At 37.2% G+C, this 20,423-nt stretch overlaps 1 protein-coding gene across 1 annotated transcript in view; it reads right to left on the reverse strand.

Annotated features, from left to right (window-relative positions):
* The window catches only part of PRKDC (protein kinase, DNA-activated, catalytic subunit), a 205,897-nt gene that overhangs the window by 142,107 nt on the left and 43,367 nt on the right, over positions 1 to 20,423 (reverse strand). The window contains exons 23-29 of the mRNA XM_047073912.1: positions 19,841 to 19,931; positions 18,912 to 19,075; positions 18,052 to 18,204; positions 13,464 to 13,571; positions 10,710 to 10,936; positions 2,470 to 2,564; positions 660 to 759 (exon numbers count right to left, since the gene is read on the reverse strand). Coding sequence (XP_046929868.1) covers positions 660 to 759; positions 2,470 to 2,564; positions 10,710 to 10,936; positions 13,464 to 13,571; positions 18,052 to 18,204; positions 18,912 to 19,075; positions 19,841 to 19,931 — 938 coding nt within the window. The remainder of the gene's footprint in view (positions 1 to 659; positions 760 to 2,469; positions 2,565 to 10,709; positions 10,937 to 13,463; positions 13,572 to 18,051; positions 18,205 to 18,911; positions 19,076 to 19,840; positions 19,932 to 20,423) is intronic.

Raw genomic sequence — 20,423 nt, forward strand, 5'->3', positions numbered from 1 at the left:
AAGTAATTCTGATCACTGCTTCAGATTGAGAACCAATGATCTAGAGAGGTCAAAAGTTAACAACAGGATCTGAAAGAATCAATTTTAAAACAACAGAGGAAATACTAATATCCAATTTACATGTGCCAATACTTCTACACAGTGGTAGCAGCCAGTGGACACCCCGGACACCCCGCACAGATCCACAGATCTAGAGGGGCTGATGCATGGCACATCCCATCCTGATGGGGAGACCTTGCTAGAATGGAAAGAGAGAAGACTGGCTACCACTGGTTAATAAGCCAGTCTTAGCTTTAGGTAGCTTCATTTCATAATTCTAAATTTCCATGACTGTTAAAATGCTACCATTTCAATATTTCAGTTCTTATATTTCAAATTTACTCTACAATAGTTCATGCATTTTCTAGTCAAGTTAATTCCACACCAAATCTGTACTCAAAATAAATGTTTCAGTTACAAGTTTATACCTTAAACCAAGCATTTTCAAACACAAAGTTTTTAGTGTCCTAGAAATTGACTACGCCTATTTCCACACATTCCACATTTCCACATTCCTTAAATTCTCTATGCTTCCACACATTCCTTCCAGATTTTCTTTCGTTAACTGAGAATTAGTTTTATGCTGGAAAAAAATTTAAAAAGGAAGCAATATCACCTACCGTGGCCTACGTCTTTTTTTAACTTTGTTTAAAGATACATGCTTCTTTTCAATGATACGCCTCAGGTGATCAATGGCATCACAACACTGCTGAATTGTACCTGTTCTCGAGTATAAAAATACATTTCCAAAGGAGTTATATAGCTGGTTATTGTTAATAAATTGGTATTATACATTTATCGACCTAATTTTTTAACTAAAAAGGTAATTTTACAATAGAGTTAATATCGTTTCATCCCTCAGAAAACAAAATTTAAATAAACGATTTACACTGTCCCAAAACAAAACCGAAACCCACATTTAAGACTACAGGAGAGTATAGTGCACACGCACAAACACACAAACACACTCACACACAGCAACACTGTACCTACTAAGAAACTGTTCCAGCAGCCCTCAGCCAGTCAAAGCACAGACTCACATAATGGATCTGAGGTGGAGGACTGTACAGGCATTACAAAACCCGCATGCCAGGCCAGATCCTGTGTACCTCAACTTAAGGCTATTATTTAGGGGTTATAAATTCCTTGACCTTGCCTTCTTTGTATGTAGGTTAAACCATATTATAGCTTAGGGGCACCTGGGTGGCTCAGTTGGTTAGGCATCCGGCTTCGGCTCAGGTCATGATCTCACGTGGGTTCGAGCCCCGTGTCGGGCTCTGTGCTGACAGCTCAGAGCCTGGAGACTGCTTTGGATTCTGTGTCTCCCTCTCTCTCTGACCCTCCCCCACTCACACTCTCTCCCTCAAAAGTAAACATTTAAAAAAAATTTTTTTTAAATAAAAAAAAAAACCCACTTGTATTATAGCTTAATAATACAGGCGCTGAAGGAGAATCAAAGCAAATGAGTAAAACCATTCACAAACATCTTGGGTTATTTAGGAAAGGAGCCTTACCCAACCTGAGTTCTATTACTAAGAAAAGGTTTTCTTTCTATGCTTTGAAAACATGGCAGTGATTTTTAAGAGTCAAGTTTCACTTGTTGACAAATACACCTATATAAGATGTCAAGATAAACAGAGCAATTTCAAGCTCTTTGATCACAAGGGCCAAATTTTAAGCATTTTTACCCATAGCAGGCTATCAACATGAAGGATAATAGAGCTCAACCTGTCTTTCAAAAAAACAGAAAACAACAGAAAATAAAATCTGAGTAAGTCAAAGAGAAGTTCTGTCACACACAGCTATGTAAGCTACAGCAGTCACTTACGTTCTCTGGTAAGATGTCTAAGAAGCCTTCCAGCCCAGAAATTCCACAATACTCATACTGACTACAGGACAGAATATAATTGTAAAAACGACCATCTATTACTCTCATAGTAAGTCTATTTCTGACTATTTTACATTATTTCTTAATTATGGTAGAAATAGCTTTATCACATTCTTGTAATGAGATCTATATTCCCCTTTTCAGTGGCTATTACAACCAGCTTTCTTTACATGGTGCAATCGTATATTCTCACATTTTGTGTCATCATAGTAACTGATTGGCTTCGTTGGAGCTGCACAATAAAACTGTCCCACCTGCCCTGGGTGGGATCTCTGACCAGCCAGGGGTGAAGCTCAGTGGCCACCAAGGGCACAAGGTGAGTCTTAGAGGCGGTGAGCATTGAAGACTTACACAAACTGCATTAGAGGTACTGGAGGGGCATAACCCCCCTTCACACTTATCATCCTAAATGAGGAGACGGGAGGAAAAAAAGCATCATCTTATGAAGAACTACCTGAGGCTTAACTCCTGAATGGAAAAGCTCTTGAAAACTTGTCAGGCTAACAAGTGGCATGCAAACAAAAAGCTCAGGTAAGACCTACCTAAGGATTTCTCATCTGTGTGTGCTAAGGCCAGACTTTCCAGATATATAACCAATGCTTCGAACACAAACTGTTCTACTAGAGATTCTTCTTCCCTGTAAAATAAAGAGTACTGAACTTCAATATTCTAGGAAAAACAATAAAGCAGAAGTGACAAAGGAAAAAAGTGTTATCAAAAAAATACACAAATTAAATTTGTCTTTAAAAAATGGCTCAAATGTTTTAAAACCTGTGACAACAAATGCTTTTCAAAGAAGAAAACTTCCTCAAGAGCAGATCAAAAACTACATAAACCAAAAGATGCGGTACTGGCTTTTTCTCTGCATACAAGTACCCTTCCATCTGTGGAACTGCTCATAGCACATAACCTTGGAACCACTGTTCTGACCACACTTCCACACACCTCATTAAAATTAATAGAAAAGAAGATCTCATACCATATCCACATTCTTTAAAATCAAAGAATTTCAAAAGCTCTCATCCAATCCAAAAGTAAGTTAACATCAACAGTAAACACTAAGCCTTTTAGAACCACGTCAGGCAAATGGAAATAATTCAGTCAACAGTGTCTGTGGACCATCTTCTTATAAAGGGTAAACTCATGGGTGGGTGAAAGGCAGAGGCCAGATCTCTCCCTGGAAATTTTGTCCCTTAATAACACAGGACAGTAAATGATTCAGTATAAACTGACAGGGCTAGGCACTAAATCTTAGAGGAGTTCAGAGAAAAGTATGAATTGCAAGTTCTACTTGTGTGATGAAGTGCTGGGTCACTGTACCGCCCACTGGGAAGAAGCGCGTTCCTGGAGCAAACGAACTGGAGCGAGGTGCTAGAAGACGGAACCCTTACAGTAAGAATTACTAACTGGTGTTTGGTTTGGGAGGAGTACTGAACTCGTTTCTTTCTTTCTTTTTTTTTTTTTTTTTTTTTTTAAGTTTGAATCCTAGGAGGGGCAGGGCCCATCAGAACTCTACAAGCTCCACATCTCCCCCAGTGTCGCACACCCAGACCTGACACTGAAAATAAAGGACAGTACCAATAAATGTATGCTATGGGGCAAAGACGTGGAAGCAAGATGGAAAACACAGGAAACAGCAAGCAAATGAGCAGAACTGTAAGTAAAGAGGTTCATTTGGAACAGCAGTTTGGAGATGACACTGAAAAAGTTGGGGAGGTCTTGGAAGGCCGGGCTGAGTTCAATAGCTTTGATCTTAGGTTATCAACACGAGGTAAAAGTAGGTAAGTAGAGAAATGGCATGACAAAATGATAACTCAGAACTGTGCTTCCAAAGAAAGGTGTGGAAAACAGTTTACCAGCATGCAGAAAGGAGACAGAACTTGTTTTTATATTACTCAACATGCAAGGTCTCAAAAAATTTGTCTCTCATGTACCTCTCTCAAAAAGCCTCTTGGAATGTGATCCAACAAATGAGAATATCCAAAAAAGAAGACAACAGAGGAAAAGAAAACAAAAGATCAAACACAGGAAAGAAGTAAAGGGGATATTCAAGAGGAGACACAAGTTGATTCAGACATGAGACCCAAGAAAGAGACTGGTTAACGGCCATCTCCACCAAAACACCATTATTCTGGGTTTTTCTTTTTTTTTTTTAATTTTTTTTTTAACGTTTATTTATTATTGAGAGACAGAGAGACACAGAGCATGAGCAGGAAAGGGGCAGAGAGAGGGGGAGACACAGAATCTGAAGCAGGCTCCAGGCTCTGAGCTGTCAGCACAGAGCCCGGTGCGGGGCTCAAACTCACAAACCGTGCGATCACGACCTGAGCTGAAGTTGGACGCTTAACTGACTGAGCCACCCAGGTGCCCCTATGGGTTTTTCAACCTGGAAGGAATATGGCCCAAATTCCACTCTTAACCTGGCCTGCCATGATCAGGTGAAGTTCTTCTGTCCAATTTCAGCCTGGATCAGCTGACAGTGCTCATTTATCCCACAAGAGAATTTTGCTTTGACATGCTCCTGACATATGGGGGATGGACTCTTGGGAAGTGAGATGCTGCAATTCAAGGGCAGTCCACACCCTCAGACGATATTTCTCCCTGATGTCAGCTAGCGATCTACTTCACACCATTCTGGAGAGCTGTGCTTTCTAAAACTGACATGAACCTTGTCAGTCTGTTTCCTTGGAATGGGCTCCTGTAATCTCTCATGGAGCTACAGCCAACTAGTCTCCACGGAGCGGATTATCCCAGGATACTTCACCTAACAATGAAAACACTGACCTTCACAGCTTTTCAAAATGCAAGAGTATATCCGTTAGGGCACATACACACAAAATGAAACAAAAAAGAAAGGGGAATAAGTAATATAAAGGAAGAATGATTAGTTCAGTGCAGAGGAGGGTATAAAATTCTGAAAATACTCTATTTCTTAACCTAGGTAGGAGTATACAAGCACTTGCTTTATTATTATTCAACAAACTTTACACAGTTTTTTTTTTTTTTTTTTTTTTTTTTTTAAATTTTTTTTTTCAACGTTTATTTATTTTTGGGACAGAGAGAGACAGAGCATGAACGGGGGAGGGGCAGAGAGAGAGGGAGACACAGAATCGGAAACAGGCTCCAGGCTCTGAGCCATCAGCCCAGAGCCCGACGCGGGGCTCGAACTCACGGACCGCGAGATCGTGACCTGGCTGAAGTCGGACGCTTAACCGACTGCGCCACCCAGGCGCCCCTACACAGTTTTTTTAAGTAAGGCATAACTGCCATACAACATTATATTACTTCTAGGAGCAAAACATAATGACTCCAGATTTGTGTATATTACAATATGATCACCACAGTAAGTCTAGTTAACATCCATAACATACAAAGTCTTTTTCCTTGTGACGTGCACATTTAAAATCTACTCTCCTAGCAACCTTGAAATATGCAATACAGTATTATTAACTATGGTCACCATACTCTACAGTTATGGCACCTCAGAGGTATTATGAGTTTGATTCCAGGCAACCAAAAGAAAGCAATGATCTCAATAAAGGGAGTAAAGTGAATTTTTTGGTTCACGGGCATATGAAGTTATGTTCATACCGTACTATATATTAAGAGCACAATAGCGTTGTGTCTAAAAAATTGTACATAACTTAATTAAAAATACTTTATTGCTAAAAAATGCTAACCATCTTCTGAGTTTTCAGCAAGTCATAACTACTTTGCTGGTAGAGGGTCTTGTCTCAGTGTTGACTGCTACAGTCAGGGTCATGGTCACGGCTGCTCATGGCTTGGTGACTATGACAATTTCTTCACATAAGACAACAATGAAGTTTGCTGCATCGATTAACTCTTCCTTTCAGACACAATTTCTCTGTAGCATGTGATGCTGTTTGGTAGCATTTTACCCATAGTTGGACCTCTTTCAAAACTGGAACCAATCCTCTCAAAGCCTGTTATTTTATCAACTAAGTGTATGCAATATTCTAAATCCTTTGTTGTCATTTCAACAATCTTCACAGCATCTTCACCAGGAAGAGATTCCATCTCAAGAAACCACTTTCTGTGTTCATCCCTAAGATGCAACTCCTCATCCATTCAAGTTTGATCATGAGATTGCAACAATTCAGTCACATCTTCTGGCTCCACTTCTAATTCTAGTTCTCTTGCTATTTCTATCACATCCAGTTACTTCTTCCAGTGAAGTCCTGAACCCCTCAAACTCATCCATGAGGGCTGGAACCAACTTTTTCCAAACTCCTATGAGTGTTGATATTTTCACCTCTTCCCAAGAATTGCAAATGTTCTTAATAAAGAAATGCGAATTCACTAATACAGTGAATTCCTTCCAGGCTTTCAATTTACTTTGCCCAGATTCATCAGACAAATCACTCTCTATGGCATCTATAGCCTTATGAAATATATTTCTTAAATAAAAAGTCAGGACACCTGGCTGGCTCAATGGAGCATGTGACTCTTGATCTCAGGGTTGTGAGTTCAAGCCCCACACTGGGCATAAAGCTTATTTAAAAAAAAAAAAAAAAAAAAAAGACTTGAAAGTCAAAATTACTCTTTGATCCATTTACTGCAGAATGGATATTGTGTGGTTGTCATGAAAACATATAACCTCATGGTGCCTCTCCATCAGAGCTCTTGGGTGACCAGGTGCATGGTCACTGAGCAGTAATATTTTGAAAGGAATCTGTTTCTGAGCAGTAGGTCTCAACAGTGGACTTGAAACATTCAGTAGCCAGATTGTGAACAGATGTGTTGGCATCCAGGTTTTGCTGTTCCATTTAGAGAGCACAGGTAAGAGTAGATTTAGCCTAACTCTGCAAGGCCCTATGATTTTTGGAATGGTAAATCAGCACTGGCTCTAACTTAGTCACCAGCTAGGTTAGCCCCTAACAGGAGAGTCAGCCTGTTGTTTGAAGCCAGGCATTGACTCCTCTCTAGCTACAGAAGTCCTAGATGGCACCTTCTTCCAATAGAAGGCTGTTTCATCTTCACTGAAAATCTGTTGTTTGGCGTGGGCATCTTCATTATCTTAGCCAGATCTTCTGGATAACTTATCAGCACTTGCTGCTTCATCTGGCACTTTAATGTTATGAAGATGGCTTCTTTCCTTAAACCTCACAAACGCTCTGCTAGCTTCAGGCTTTTCTTCTGTAGCTTCCTCACCTCTCTTAGCCTTCACAGAACTGAAGAGAGTGTGCCTTGCTCTGGATTAGGCTTTGGCTTAAGGGAGTTTTGTGGCTGGTTTGATCTTCTATCCAGACCACTAAACCTTCTCCATATCAGCAATAACCCGGGTTCACTTTCTTATCATCCAAGTGTTCACAGAAGTGGCAGCTTTAATTTCCTTCAAGAACATTTCCTTGGCATTCACTACTTGTCTAACAGGTGTAAGAGGCCTAGCTGTCAGCCTATCTTGACTTTTGATAGGCCTTCCTCACTAGGCTTAATGATTTCTAACTTTTGAGTTAAATCAAGGGACATGTAACTCTTCCTTTCACTTAACACTTAGAGGCCATTATAGAGTTATTAGGTGGCCTAATTTCAATATTGTTGTGTCACAGGGAATACAGAGGCCCAAGGAGGGGGAGAGAAATGGGGGAACAGCCAGTTGGTGAAGCTGTCAGAACACAGACAACTTTATCAATTAAGTTGTCTTATATGGCAGTTCATGCCACCCCAAAACAATTACAATAGTTACATCAAAGATCATCAATCAGTGATCACCATGCCAAATACAGGAAAAATGAAAAAGTTTGAATAACATGAGAATTTCTAAAACATGACTTAGAGACACAAAATAAATAAATGTTGTTGGAAAAATAGAGCCAATAGTTAAACTCAATTTCTAAAAAATGCAGTATCTGTAAAGAGCAATAAAACAAAGCACAATAAAATGAGGTATGCCTCTATAACTGAAGTTTGTACCTTTTGACCTCTATCATCCATTTTGCCTACCCCTCTTCCTGGCCTGTGGCAACCACCAACTGCATGAGCTTTTCCTTTTTTTTTTTTTTTTTTTTTTTTTTTTTTTAGATTTTACAAATAAGTAAGATCATTTGTCTTTCTCTGACTTATTTCACTTAACATAATGCCCTCAAGGTCCATCCATGTTTTCGCAGATGGCAAGAATTCATTCTTCTTTATGGTTGAATAATACTCCATCATATCCATTTACCACATTTTCTTTATCCATTCATCCATGTTGGTCACTTAGGCTGTTTTCATATCTCGGCTAATTTAAATAATGCTGCAATAATCATAGGAGTGCATATATCTTTTTGAATTTGTGTTTCATTTCCTTTGGATAAATACCCAAAAGTGGAATTGTTGGATCTTATGGTACTTCTATTCTTATTGAGGAACCTCCATACTGTTTTCCATAGTCGTTATGCTAATTTACATTCCTACCAGCAGTGCACAAGAGTTCCCCTTTCTCTACATCCTTCCTAACACTTGTTACTTGTCTTTTTCATAGTAGCCATTTTAACAGGTGTAAAGTGATATCTCATTGTGGTTTTAATTTGCATTCCCTGATGATTAGTGATACGGAGCACATTTTGTTACCTTTTAATTTTATTGATGGTTTCCTGTCAAGAGCTTACTTGATGTAGTCCCACATGTTTATTTTTGCACTTGTTGCATTTGCTTTTGGAGTCAGAGCCAAAACTGGCATCAAACAGCTTACCCACCTATGTTTTCTTCCAGGAATTTTATGGTTTCAGGTCTTACATTCAAGTCTTTAATCCATTTTGAGTTAATTTTTGTGTATGGTGTAAGATAACAGTCTAGTTTCATTCTTTTGCATGCAGTTGTCCTGTTTCCCCAACACCAACATATACTGAAGAGACTCTCCTTTTCCCACTGTTTATTCGTGGCTCCTGTGTCAAAATTAATTGACCATGATTACCTGTGTTTATTTCTAGGCTCTCTATTCTGTTGCATTGATCTTCCTGTTTTATGCCAATACCACACTGCTTTGATTACTACAGCTTTTGCAGTATAGTCTGAAACCAGGCAGCATGACGCCTCCAGCTTTGTTTTTTCTCAAGAGTGCTTTGGCTCCTCAATGTATTTTGTGGTTCCACACAAATTTTAGGATCATTTGTTTGGTTTCTGTGAAAAATGACACTAGAATTTTGATAGGGATTGCACTAAATATTGATTGCTTTGGGGAGTATGAACATTTTAACAATATAAATCCTTCCAATCCATGAACATGCTATATCTTTCCATTTATTTGTGTGTTCTTCAGTTGCTGCCACCAACGTCTTATGGTTTTCTGTGGTCTTACATTTCCTTGGTTAAATTTATGCCTAGGTATTTTATTCTTTTTGATGCTATTATAAACGGGATTGTTTTCTTAATTTCACTTCCTGGTAAGTGGTTACTGAAGTATAGAAATGCAACAGATTTTTGTATATCAATTTTGTATCCTGCAACTTTACTGAATTCATTTATTAGCTCTAATAGTTTTTTGGTGGTCTTTAGGGATTTCTATATAGAGTATCATGTCGTCTGAAAATAGTGATAGATTCACACTTATTTTTAAATGTTCTTCTGTACCTATAGACTTCACAGTTTAAAATGATAAAAGTAACCTCGTGGCTTCAAACTCTAGTCAATTTTCATATAAGTGTGCATGTGCACATAAACACAAACAGAGATTCCTATTCATCCATCTATATCCATCATGTCTCTACCTCTATCATCTATCTTATTTTTACAATCGCTTCCCTCATATCTTAACTGCCATTTCCTGAGAGAAGCAATCTGGACCAAATAAAGCTAGGTTCTTCATTATAAGATTATGTAGTAATCATCTACCACTACTTAAAAGAACTGACTGCAGCAACAAGTTTATAATTATGTGATTAATTATTATCTACCTCTTTTTTCAAATGCAACCCTCATGAATGGCTATATCTTTATATCACTAGTACAGCATATCACTAGCTATGTCTTTACATCACTAGCATACAATATTCTTAGTAAGTAATAATAGATGAATGAATAAACGCTACTACAACCTTAGGTCAGGGACGAATGATCTTTTTCTTGGACTTCTTGAAACATCCCCTTCTCTGGTGTCCTGGCCCCATTTTATGTCACTTAGATCCACTCTCCATATAGCTATGGGCAGGTGAATTTTAGAAGGAAATTTAACCATGCAGCTCTCTGCTCCAAGGACTTGTTGTCACTAGAAGTGACCTACGTTTTTTAACTCTACAAACCAAGGCTCCTGGCCAGTCTCACTATATTCCCTTCCAAACTTCAAACTCCACAGTTGAGAAATATAAAATGTCTTCATCTCCTTATATACCACCCTATTTCTTCTCTCTATCCCATCCCTTTGATATGAAATGCTCTGGCTGATTCCCATTTATCCTTTAAGTTTCATCTAAGTATAAATGCTATAGGAAGACTTCTTTAAGCTACTCAAGTTGGATTAGATACTCCTCTTCTGTGCTCCAAAAGACCCTGGATTGTCTTCTTTTGCATTTACAAGACTGCTGTTTGCATGTATTTCTGTATGTACGTATTGCTGTATGTATGTATTTGTATGTATTTCTCAGTAGTTTCTGAGCTTCCTGAATGCAAACTGCATTTCAATTCATTTTTTAATCCCCAGAAAACAGCACAGCATCTGACACATAATTAACTAAATGTTTGATATATGAATACATTGATACATAAACACCAGTCACTTTTCAAAATCACTACTAAAAATTTAAAGAACTTTTTTATACTCTTCCCTGTCACATGGCTTACTTACCTGAATTCTCTGTAGATATTATTAAAGGCAAGTGATGCTCCTAGCCTCTTGAAAGCATTGGGGTGAAGTGCAAAGCTGTACAGTCGCTTGAAAAGTGACTTGGTGTTTACTGGACTTTTTTCCTGCTGCTGCGGTGTTGTCTGCTTAATGGACCATTTGAGGAATTCACGAATACACCGGCCACAAAAATCTCTTAAAGTACTGTCAACAGGGTCTACAATTCCATCCTACAACAAAACGTATACAACAACTGAACACCCTGGTCTGCTCTGGGTGAAAATTCATTTAGAGCACTACTCAAGAAAAAATAAGCACTAGAAAACCAATCTGTCTAGAACTAGACTCTAATAACAATGTCTTTTGGACGAAATGAAAACACTTTCCTTTAAACAAACTGATAAATCCATGAAAAAAGGAGACAATATTTTAATTATGTAGCAACAAAACAGTCTCTACTTTCCCTGAAGAAACCCAAAGGCTACATCCTAAGAGTTTTTGTTGCTGACTTTGCCTCATAACAGTATCTGTGATGCTTTACAGAGGTTAAAGAAAATAAGATCCCTCTAGGTTTCAAGGGAATTGTAATGCTACATAAAAATCAGATGGAGATGTGGTCTGAAAATATAACTTTCTGTAAAAGCAGTCTCCATAAAAGGCATAGTCTCTAAATACCTGAAAAAAACAGCTAAGGAAATTTGAATATTTTTATTTCCCTCTAGACATAATTCCCTCTTAGATATGTATAGGAAAGATCTAACTTGAAAAACTACACTGAACACTGAAATAAGGGAGTTCTTCTACCTAACACCCCCAGTTATTTGCTACATGCAAAATCTCTGATTACAGTGCTTATTAGAATTCAAGAAGCAATTAACTGTGGAAATGTGAAGAGGTGATATTTATTGCTTCTCAGAGCAGTGGTGAGTAATGCATGTGCTGATATCAGGGAACTAGCAATTCCTACCGGGAAACCTATAGACATGCTTTCACTTGAGTGCTATACCAACTTCACATTTCCTCCTTTACCTTTCCTTTTCTCACCTACCTTACTTTACATTATCATGACCTTATCTGATTTCTTTCTGAAAACTTTACTTAAGCCCCCCTTCGATGATCAAGAGGGGAAGAGAAACAACTAAGAAAGAAACTTCAGAATGGAAACATTAGAATAAATCCATCTGAATTGCAAATAAGCCACAAGTTAAATTTACCTAAACGTATTTATTCTAGGCAGGATTCTCTGGTAGACACTGTAGGGAATTAAACCACAGACATCAGGTCACTATCCTAATTCAAAAGGTTCAGTAACTCCACTACCACAACACAGCATCCACATAGGGTAACTCTAAGAGTGGGAAGAGCCCTATTGTAATTACACACACAACAGGACTGTCATCAGGACAGTACCATCAGGACTGTCCTGGGGGATCTGGAGCATGTGTTCTGCTGCTCTGCGCAGCGTGTCTTCCCAGGCCGCCTCACAATATGCTCCCGTGCAAGGAACACACAACGTCTGTTTGGACAAACTTGCTATGCATTTAACTGGGGCTTCTGATTCCAGAGTCAGTATACAACGAGACCAAATCAGGGATGAAGTAACAGGTAAAAATCAAGTAAAATGACATTTAAAGGAATCAAAGTAAACTTATTTGCAAAAACTCAGAAAACTGTAATAAAATCAGTGTCGAAAGACACTAAGGCTTTAAGCTGACCTCCCTGCTTCTGTCCTCAGTGAACCAGTGATCAATCCTAATGATTCTACCTCTACAATCTCAGGACAGTTGTTGGAAATGGCCACTGTTTCTAAGGTTCCTCACTTGTTGAATCTGAATGCAGGAGAAAACTGGATAAGCTCAAACAAATTGCTTTTACTCTTAATTACTGTACTATAGATGTTTTTTTAAAAAGAGGGTTCTGCAACTCTAATAAAAGTCCAAGCACATTCTTATTCACTCCTATTCTACACACACACACACACACACACACACACACACACAGCCTTAATCTAGATGAACTTTGTCAATTTATAACTATTCTCCAAAAAAAGAGGACAGAACAAAAAAATGTGCACACTGCTTGCAAATATTTAAAAGTAACACTTCAGTAGGGGCGCCTGGGTGGCTCAGTTGGTTAAGCGTACAACTTTGGCTCGGGTCATGATCTCATGGTCCATGAGTTTGAGCCCCACGTGGGGTTATATGCTGACAGCTCCGAGCCTGGATCCCACTTCGGATTCTGTGTTTCCCTCTCTCTCTGCCCCTCCTCCTCTACTCACTCTCTCTCAAAAATAAATAAACATTAAAAAAAAACTTTAAAAAAAAATAAATAAATAAAATAAAAGCAACACTTCAGTAAATAATTACAGCATCCTGTCTGTTAAAATGTCATTTCACCTATTCACTAAAACAAAAGAAAAAAGACAATATGACCTAACTATTTGCTACATTTTGATATTTGGACAGGTAACTTTTCTTAAAGTTCTAAATATAGATCAAGTAAGGGTGCCTGGGTAGCTCAGTTGGTTAAGCGCCCAACTTCAGCTCAGGTCATGATGTCAACAGTTCATGAGATCAAGTCCCATGTCAGGCTCCACACTGATAGTGCAGAGCCTGCTTGGGATTCTCTCTCCCCTCCCCCCTACACTCACTCATTCTCTATCTCTCTCTCAAAATAAATAAATAAATAAAACTATAAACATAGATCACATATAACTAGACAATGCAAACATCAGGAAAAGAATCAACCATTACTCACCAATATTGTTTCTAATAAGGCGACAGTATCCTGACTTTCAAATTTCTTATTGTTAGTGAACCAGTGAATCAGTTGCATAACTAGTGGCTCATATAGTTGCCTCGTCACCTAAAGAAACAATACCATTAGAGTTTACTTTCTTCATGTTAAAGTAATTTTACATTGGATAGAGTTCTGTTTAAATGACAGGAAAAATTAAGTGATAATACTCCTATGGTTTTTTATTAGTTTTCTTGTTAAAATTCAATGAGGAACATGCTCTTTCTAGCTCCTTTTTCTCTTTTTCCTAGAATCCAGCAGAGAAAAATATGCATATTAAAACTTACTGTTCTTCTAATATGGAGGCAAATACTGTTGTTTTTTTAATATTTATCTTTATTTATTTGATCCTAAACATGCATACAAGGTATTCTGGATCAGAGACATTATCATTATTCAGCTACAAAGCAAATAATGATCATGTTATTCCCTACATCCTGATTCACACCCTTGTGGTGACAAAAGGAAATCAGATCAATGCCCTACACATACAAACTTCAAAACCTATTTCACAGAAGAGATACGGGAGAAAAAAGCACCTCTCCCATCCTGCCAAAAAAGAAGGAGTAAAGTCTTTACTACTTGGAGCTGGGATGGAAAGGATCCTGGGTTCTTACTCCAACGTTCTAGAATATAAACAGAGTTTCTCCAGGGGCAGAGAGCCTTGTGGGTCCCTGGCTTTTACAATCCAAGGAGTCTGACAGGCCTGGACTCCTTCCTTCTGAAAGGAAATAACCAGGGAGACAGTACTTATCTTCCTGGAACCTTGGGAACTTAACCCAGTGGCCTCATCTGGTGTGACCATGTGAACATCTTGGGGAGATAAAAGAAGTATTCTTATCTTTTTGGAACACAGCAATTACCTAGACAAACGGTTACACATCAGATCCTCATTATACATGAAAAGTAAAAAGTTTATAGCAGAAGTGAAGGCAAACATTCCCTATCTTTATATCCTAAACATTTCTGTGTCTCAAAATACTAAGGCTCCTACAGAATACCAAGAAATCTAGGGGAGTTTTATCTCCCCCACTGACACTGAGCTCAAGAATGAAGCACACTGGTGTGTATACCAGGCCAAAAATCAGGTGAAATGGCTTGGGATTCAGACTAAACACAGAGTCCTCTTGCACTTGGATACTTTTCCCCAAAAGAATAGCCTTCTAACCTTTGAAGCCATTTTAAGGATTAATCAAAGTAAAAGCTTTTACCTTTCTTTCAGTTTGAAAGTTTAACTGGTCTTAAAGCATTATTTTTTTTCCCCAAAAGAATTATACACTCTTATTTATACTACATATGAATTCACACAATTATTCACAAAATCATATATATGTGTCTGTGTGTACATATATATGCGTGGACACATGCATACAACACATATGTACACACACCTTACACAAATTATAGAAAATGTAGAAAACTATCCATCTGCAACCCTATATCCCAAAGGTAACCACTGTGAACATTCAGTATCACTGTTAACTTTCAAAATAATTTTTTAAACACATTTAAATATATGTATATGCACACTTAAAAATAATACACATTTTTATAACCACTTTTCCTCTTAATGTTGAATATTTTTGTATAAATATATAAGCTATAACAGCATTTTTATTAGCTATCTGGTATCTTATATATAGACATACCATGACCAGTTGCCCAAATCCTATTATTAGAAATGCAGGTATTTTTCTTTTTCTCTTTTTTTAACGTTTATTTATTTTGAGAGAGAGAAAGTGCGAGCAGGGAAGGGGCAGAAAGAGAGGGAGACACAGAATCCAGAGCTGATTCAGGCTCTGAGCTGTCAGCACAGAGCCCGACACAGGGCTCAAACTCAAACCACAAGACCATGACCTGAGCCGAAGTCGGACGCGCAACTGACTGAGCCATCAAGGTGCCCCTAGAGATGCAGGCATTTCTAATTTGTGACTGTTCTAAAGAAATCATGGCAAAGTCCAATATACACTGGTCTGAGCACATCTCTAGTCAGGAAAGTGCTGGACCAGGGCTGCAGGTCACCCAGCGTTTTGTTCTGCTCACAGAGAACCTGTGCCCACCCACATTCTCTACAGCCACAACTCCCGAGGTCCTTTCCATCATGCTTGGCAACACTTACCATTGTCAATTTTTAAAATATTTTACAACAGCTGAAAATAATAGCATTTTAATTTTAATTTCCTTATTTACTAAAAAGATTGAATATTTTAAAATATATTTCATTGGCCATATGTATCTCTTCATTTATAAGCTGCCTATTTTTGTTCTTTATCTATTTGCTCATTTTTAAATCTTTTGTATCTTCAGTAGAATGTTAACAAAAAAATTCCCCACATTATGTATACATTACAATTGTGAGTTTTGTGCCATTCAGTATTTTTAAACATTTATAAAGTCAAAACTATCAAGACATTAACATTTTTTTCTATATATCTGCTTTCTGTATTTTGTCGGAAAATCTCCACTTCTACGCAAAACTTTAGGGAAAGGCATGGAAGGCTGTCTACACTGTAACGATAATAAAATCCATCCGAGTAGCAGAAATCACATCCTGTACATAAAGAGTTTCTGAATGCTATGATCCTTTTTATAAGTAAAGCATATATGCACATTTGTAAAAACGTATTTTCACAAAGATCTGGGCATATATTCATGAAATTTTCAATAGAGGATAAAGTAGATTTTCCAGGGAAATAAGACTGGGAAAGGGGTGATGAGATGGAGGTTCACTTTTAGTTTCATGTGTTTTTTTATTAAAAAACATATTTTATCATGAAAAAGACCATTCCAATCCAAAGATACACACGGACAGAGAGCATGCTGTAACTAATTACATTTTTCTGTAATATATTCATAGTTTGTTTATCCTTCTCTTAACTTGAATTAATTTTTCAGGTTAGTTGACTGGCCTAAGATTATTTATTAAATGATCCACTTCTAACTTAAAAGCCTCTTCTACCATATATACAATTTTGATGTACACACACGAACCCACTTGGCAGCCACAAGACCCTCCCACTGGTCTATCTCTGCCTAGCTCAACCCTATTATAAATAACATGGCTTTAGCATCTGCTGAAGCAAGACTTCCTTCACTACTCTACCCTTTCAAAATTGTTCTTGGTGAGGCTCAAGCAATTATTGTTTCAGATTACTTTTTAGGTTCAAAATGAAATTAATTATGAGCTTTCTGCTGGAATGGTACCGCACTTACTGATCAGGGAACAGCTGGTGTTTTTTCAATATTGATTCTTCTATCTCAGATACAGAGCATGCTCATTTTGTATTCATAAAACATATATTTACCTGACATATTAAAGTTCATTTATAGACATTTTATATATATTTTTGATGCTGCTATGAGTAAGATACTGTAGACCTATTTTCAAAGTGATCAATCCTAATATTTAAGATAAATGAGAACACTGATATATGAGAATTTTGTTTTGTAATTCGTCAGTTTCTTCCTTTGTTAATTCCTACAGTTCATCGGTTGACACTCTTGGGCTTTCCAGGTTTAAAAAAAATTACATTCAAAATAATAATCTCTTCTTCCTTTCTAATGCCCTTGCCCTCAGGGAACTCATGGCCTGGTGAGAGGCCCAAATACTAACCACTGCAAATAACTAACTGAATGCACATGAAGCAATACTGAGCAATCACTCCACACTGCAGGCACTGCCCCTCAACAGGCCAACTCACTTCTCACCTTGGGCTTCTATCCTGGCCCGGGCACAAGGCGGCATTAGTGCTTCATGCCTGGGGATGATTCAACTCTAGAATTCAGGGAGACATTCTTTTCATATTAAAGAGAACACTAAACTACTAATAGTTTCAGCAGGACAAACACCTTTGAGGGTTCTATGGAGGGAATTACTGCTTCTGAAATCCGTTTCTATGGTAAATTTCCAATTTTAACCAAACATCCTATTTAATCACAGCACATTTGAATACATTGCTGGATTGTATTCATTCATATATGTTGAAGAATTTTCCATTATATTTGGAAATGAGTTTTCTTGTTTTTAATAAATGATCTCTCATTTAGCTTCCTCTTTTGTGTGTGCATCCTGGTACCGAAGATATCGTAGCTTCATGAAATGAACTGAGAATTCTACTTTTTCCTGCTTCATGCAGCAATGGAGAATTTGCCACAAAGTCATCAGAAAGAGGCCACTTGTCATTATTTCCACTCTTGTACATGGTTACTTGTCTCTTCTTCATTCCTAGAGACTGTTAAGTCCCTCCATGAGGGCAGACTGCAAATTCAGCTTTAGATGCCTATACTATCAGCAACTATTAACTAGATCAGTGATTCATTCCCAAACTGTGGCACATTAAAAATCACCAGGAGAGCTTTTAAAAGTCCTGATCCCCAGGTCATACCCCTGAAGAATTAAATCACAGTTATAAGGGGCAGCAGCCAGGCAGCGGCATTTATGTTAAGATCCCCAGGGTATTCCAAACCGCAGCAAGCTTTGATGATCACTGAACAAGATCCAACTTTTTTAAGCTTTGCAACTGTGCCAGATTCAATGTCACTCACTTACCTGATCTACATCACATGCAAGTTGAAGTAGCACAGGGAAAGTTCGCTTGTAGAGCTGGTACATGGGTGGGAAACCCTGACCACTTTCAGGCATCTGAGTGGCTTTTCCCAACATAAACATAACTATGCTGTGTAAAAGTTCACAAGCTGCAACCTAAAACAAGCCAGGAGTTCAACAAGTTTAAGTTTCCAGGTTTACAAGAGAAGAATATTTTGAAATGTTACTCAACTTAGCCCTTTAAAAAGAAAAACTTCTGTAGCAGGTAACTATCATTCCCAAATATAAATTAACTGGAAGCAGCCCTTCTTGCATAAAACTAATGCTTCTGTGCACTTTGATCTGCATCCAAGAGGTAAGAATGAAAACTTAAACGATTTAGACAAACTGGGAATGGTACCTTCAAAGAAATATGTTTCATTGCTACCATTATCACAGAACTTTACTTCATTTGTCAACACATTTTTAACCTTCACTTTTAGTAAATATATTTTTAAAACATTTTTTGGAAATTTACAAATGAATTTCATAAAAACTTGAGATTATCTGTTTCTAACCTCCCAAGTTAAGGTGATAATAATGGTGCACAAATTGGAAATAAGTTTTAAGTACCCTTTGTACTGCATTTTCTATTCTGGACAGTTTTTTGGTATATTAGTGTTTTGCCAGGTTATTATCTATTAAGATTTACGTCTACTTTTTATTAGTAACATCTACTTCTGATAATTAAGTCACTAATTGCTATATTACAGAATATACAGAATTAATAATATTGGAATGTCTGAAATACATTATCTATTTCCAAACAAATACAGGTCTTAAAAAGCATAGATTATAAATAAAATAATAAAAAATGAAAGTACTTTAGTTTGTCTGTCACTAGCTGAAAGAGCTAACTCTGTGACCCGAGGCAAGAACACATCCAGATAAATGACAGGCTTCATTTCTATAAATGGTACTGCAAAACTGAGTCTTTTTTCTCTGTCCCATGCCACATATTTCTTCATCATTTCATCTGAGGATGTGGCTGTTAAAAAAAATCAGGAAGAGCATGTTTTCATTCAAAATCTTTCTAACATCAATTGCTCTACAATTCATTAGTGAAAGTAGAATGCTTTTATAGTTTTAACACATCATTCATCTTTCCTTTTTTGTTTTTACTTCAGACATGTACATGCCATTACATTATCACTGACATACTATTTTTAACTTTGATTTAAAGTAAAATTATTTTTAAGCAAGTTTAATAGTCCGGAATGTTTAGTTTCCATTTTCAGTAAGAATTATTTTAGGTGTTATGTGGAAAAATGATAAATGAACAATAAAAATCTCCCCTTTGTAAACATTTATTTTCCCAATGTAGGTTCTAACTTCCTAAATAACCAAAAGTCATTAGTATACTTAATATGAAAGATCAAAACTAAAAATACAGATGAATTTTTAGTAATCTAAAATGCTGATTCTGATAGAAAAAAAACACTCTAAATATCCAAATATTAAGAACATCAGAATTTTCAAAGATTAACTTTGAATTCCTGACACAATGTATAATATTAAAAGTGTCACATTAGATTCTGTTTTGAAATGGAAAATCTTGTCAACGAGTATTGAGTTATCCAGATTGCATGGGTATTGTCAAAACATTTCATTTGGCAAAATATTATTCTTTGTAATCTCACTTGAAAATACATAAATCACATATAGGAACAAATACTACAATATACCATGATCTGTATATACTCAAAGTACAAATACATCTACAGAGATAAATTTATTTTAAAGGAAAGTTTACCTGTTAGGAGATTTTTGTTTATTTGTCCTCCCAGAAAGCCAAGCACTTGTACTACTCTAATCCTTATTTCTTCTAAGGACAGTACTTCATTCTGCAAATTTGAACAATAATACACATGTGATGTATTACATGTGTATTAAAGATTAAGAGAATTATGAGAAGAAAAAAAACGATTTTATGACCCTCTCTGTTATTAATTTCTTTCAATGGTTCATTATATCCTATACAGTACTGCTGTAAATATTACTGCAAATTCATGGAAAGAAGTCACATCTTTTCCAGTTTTGCAGTCAGATGTCCATTTCCAAGGCCAGTGGTCACAAAGTTTTGGCAGGATCCTTTACACCCTTAAAAAATACTGAGGATCCCCAAAGAACTTTTGTTTAAGTGGGTCACGTTTATTGATAATTTCTCCTACTAGAAGTTAAAACCTTGAAATTATTTATTGTTTTATTTAAAAATACGAAACCCAGGGGTGCCTGGGTGGCTCAGCTGGTTGAAAGTCTGACTCCTGATTTCGGCTCAGGTCATGATCTCAGTTCGTGAGATCCAGCCCCACGTTGGGCTCTGTGCTGACAGCATG

The sequence above is a fragment of the Lynx rufus genome, unplaced genomic scaffold, assembly GCF_022079265.1.
Source record: "Lynx rufus isolate CCGP_SWC_20201006 ecotype Redwood Valley unplaced genomic scaffold, mLynRuf1.p SCAF_12, whole genome shotgun sequence".
Classification (NCBI taxonomy): Eukaryota; Metazoa; Chordata; class Mammalia; order Carnivora; family Felidae; genus Lynx; species Lynx rufus.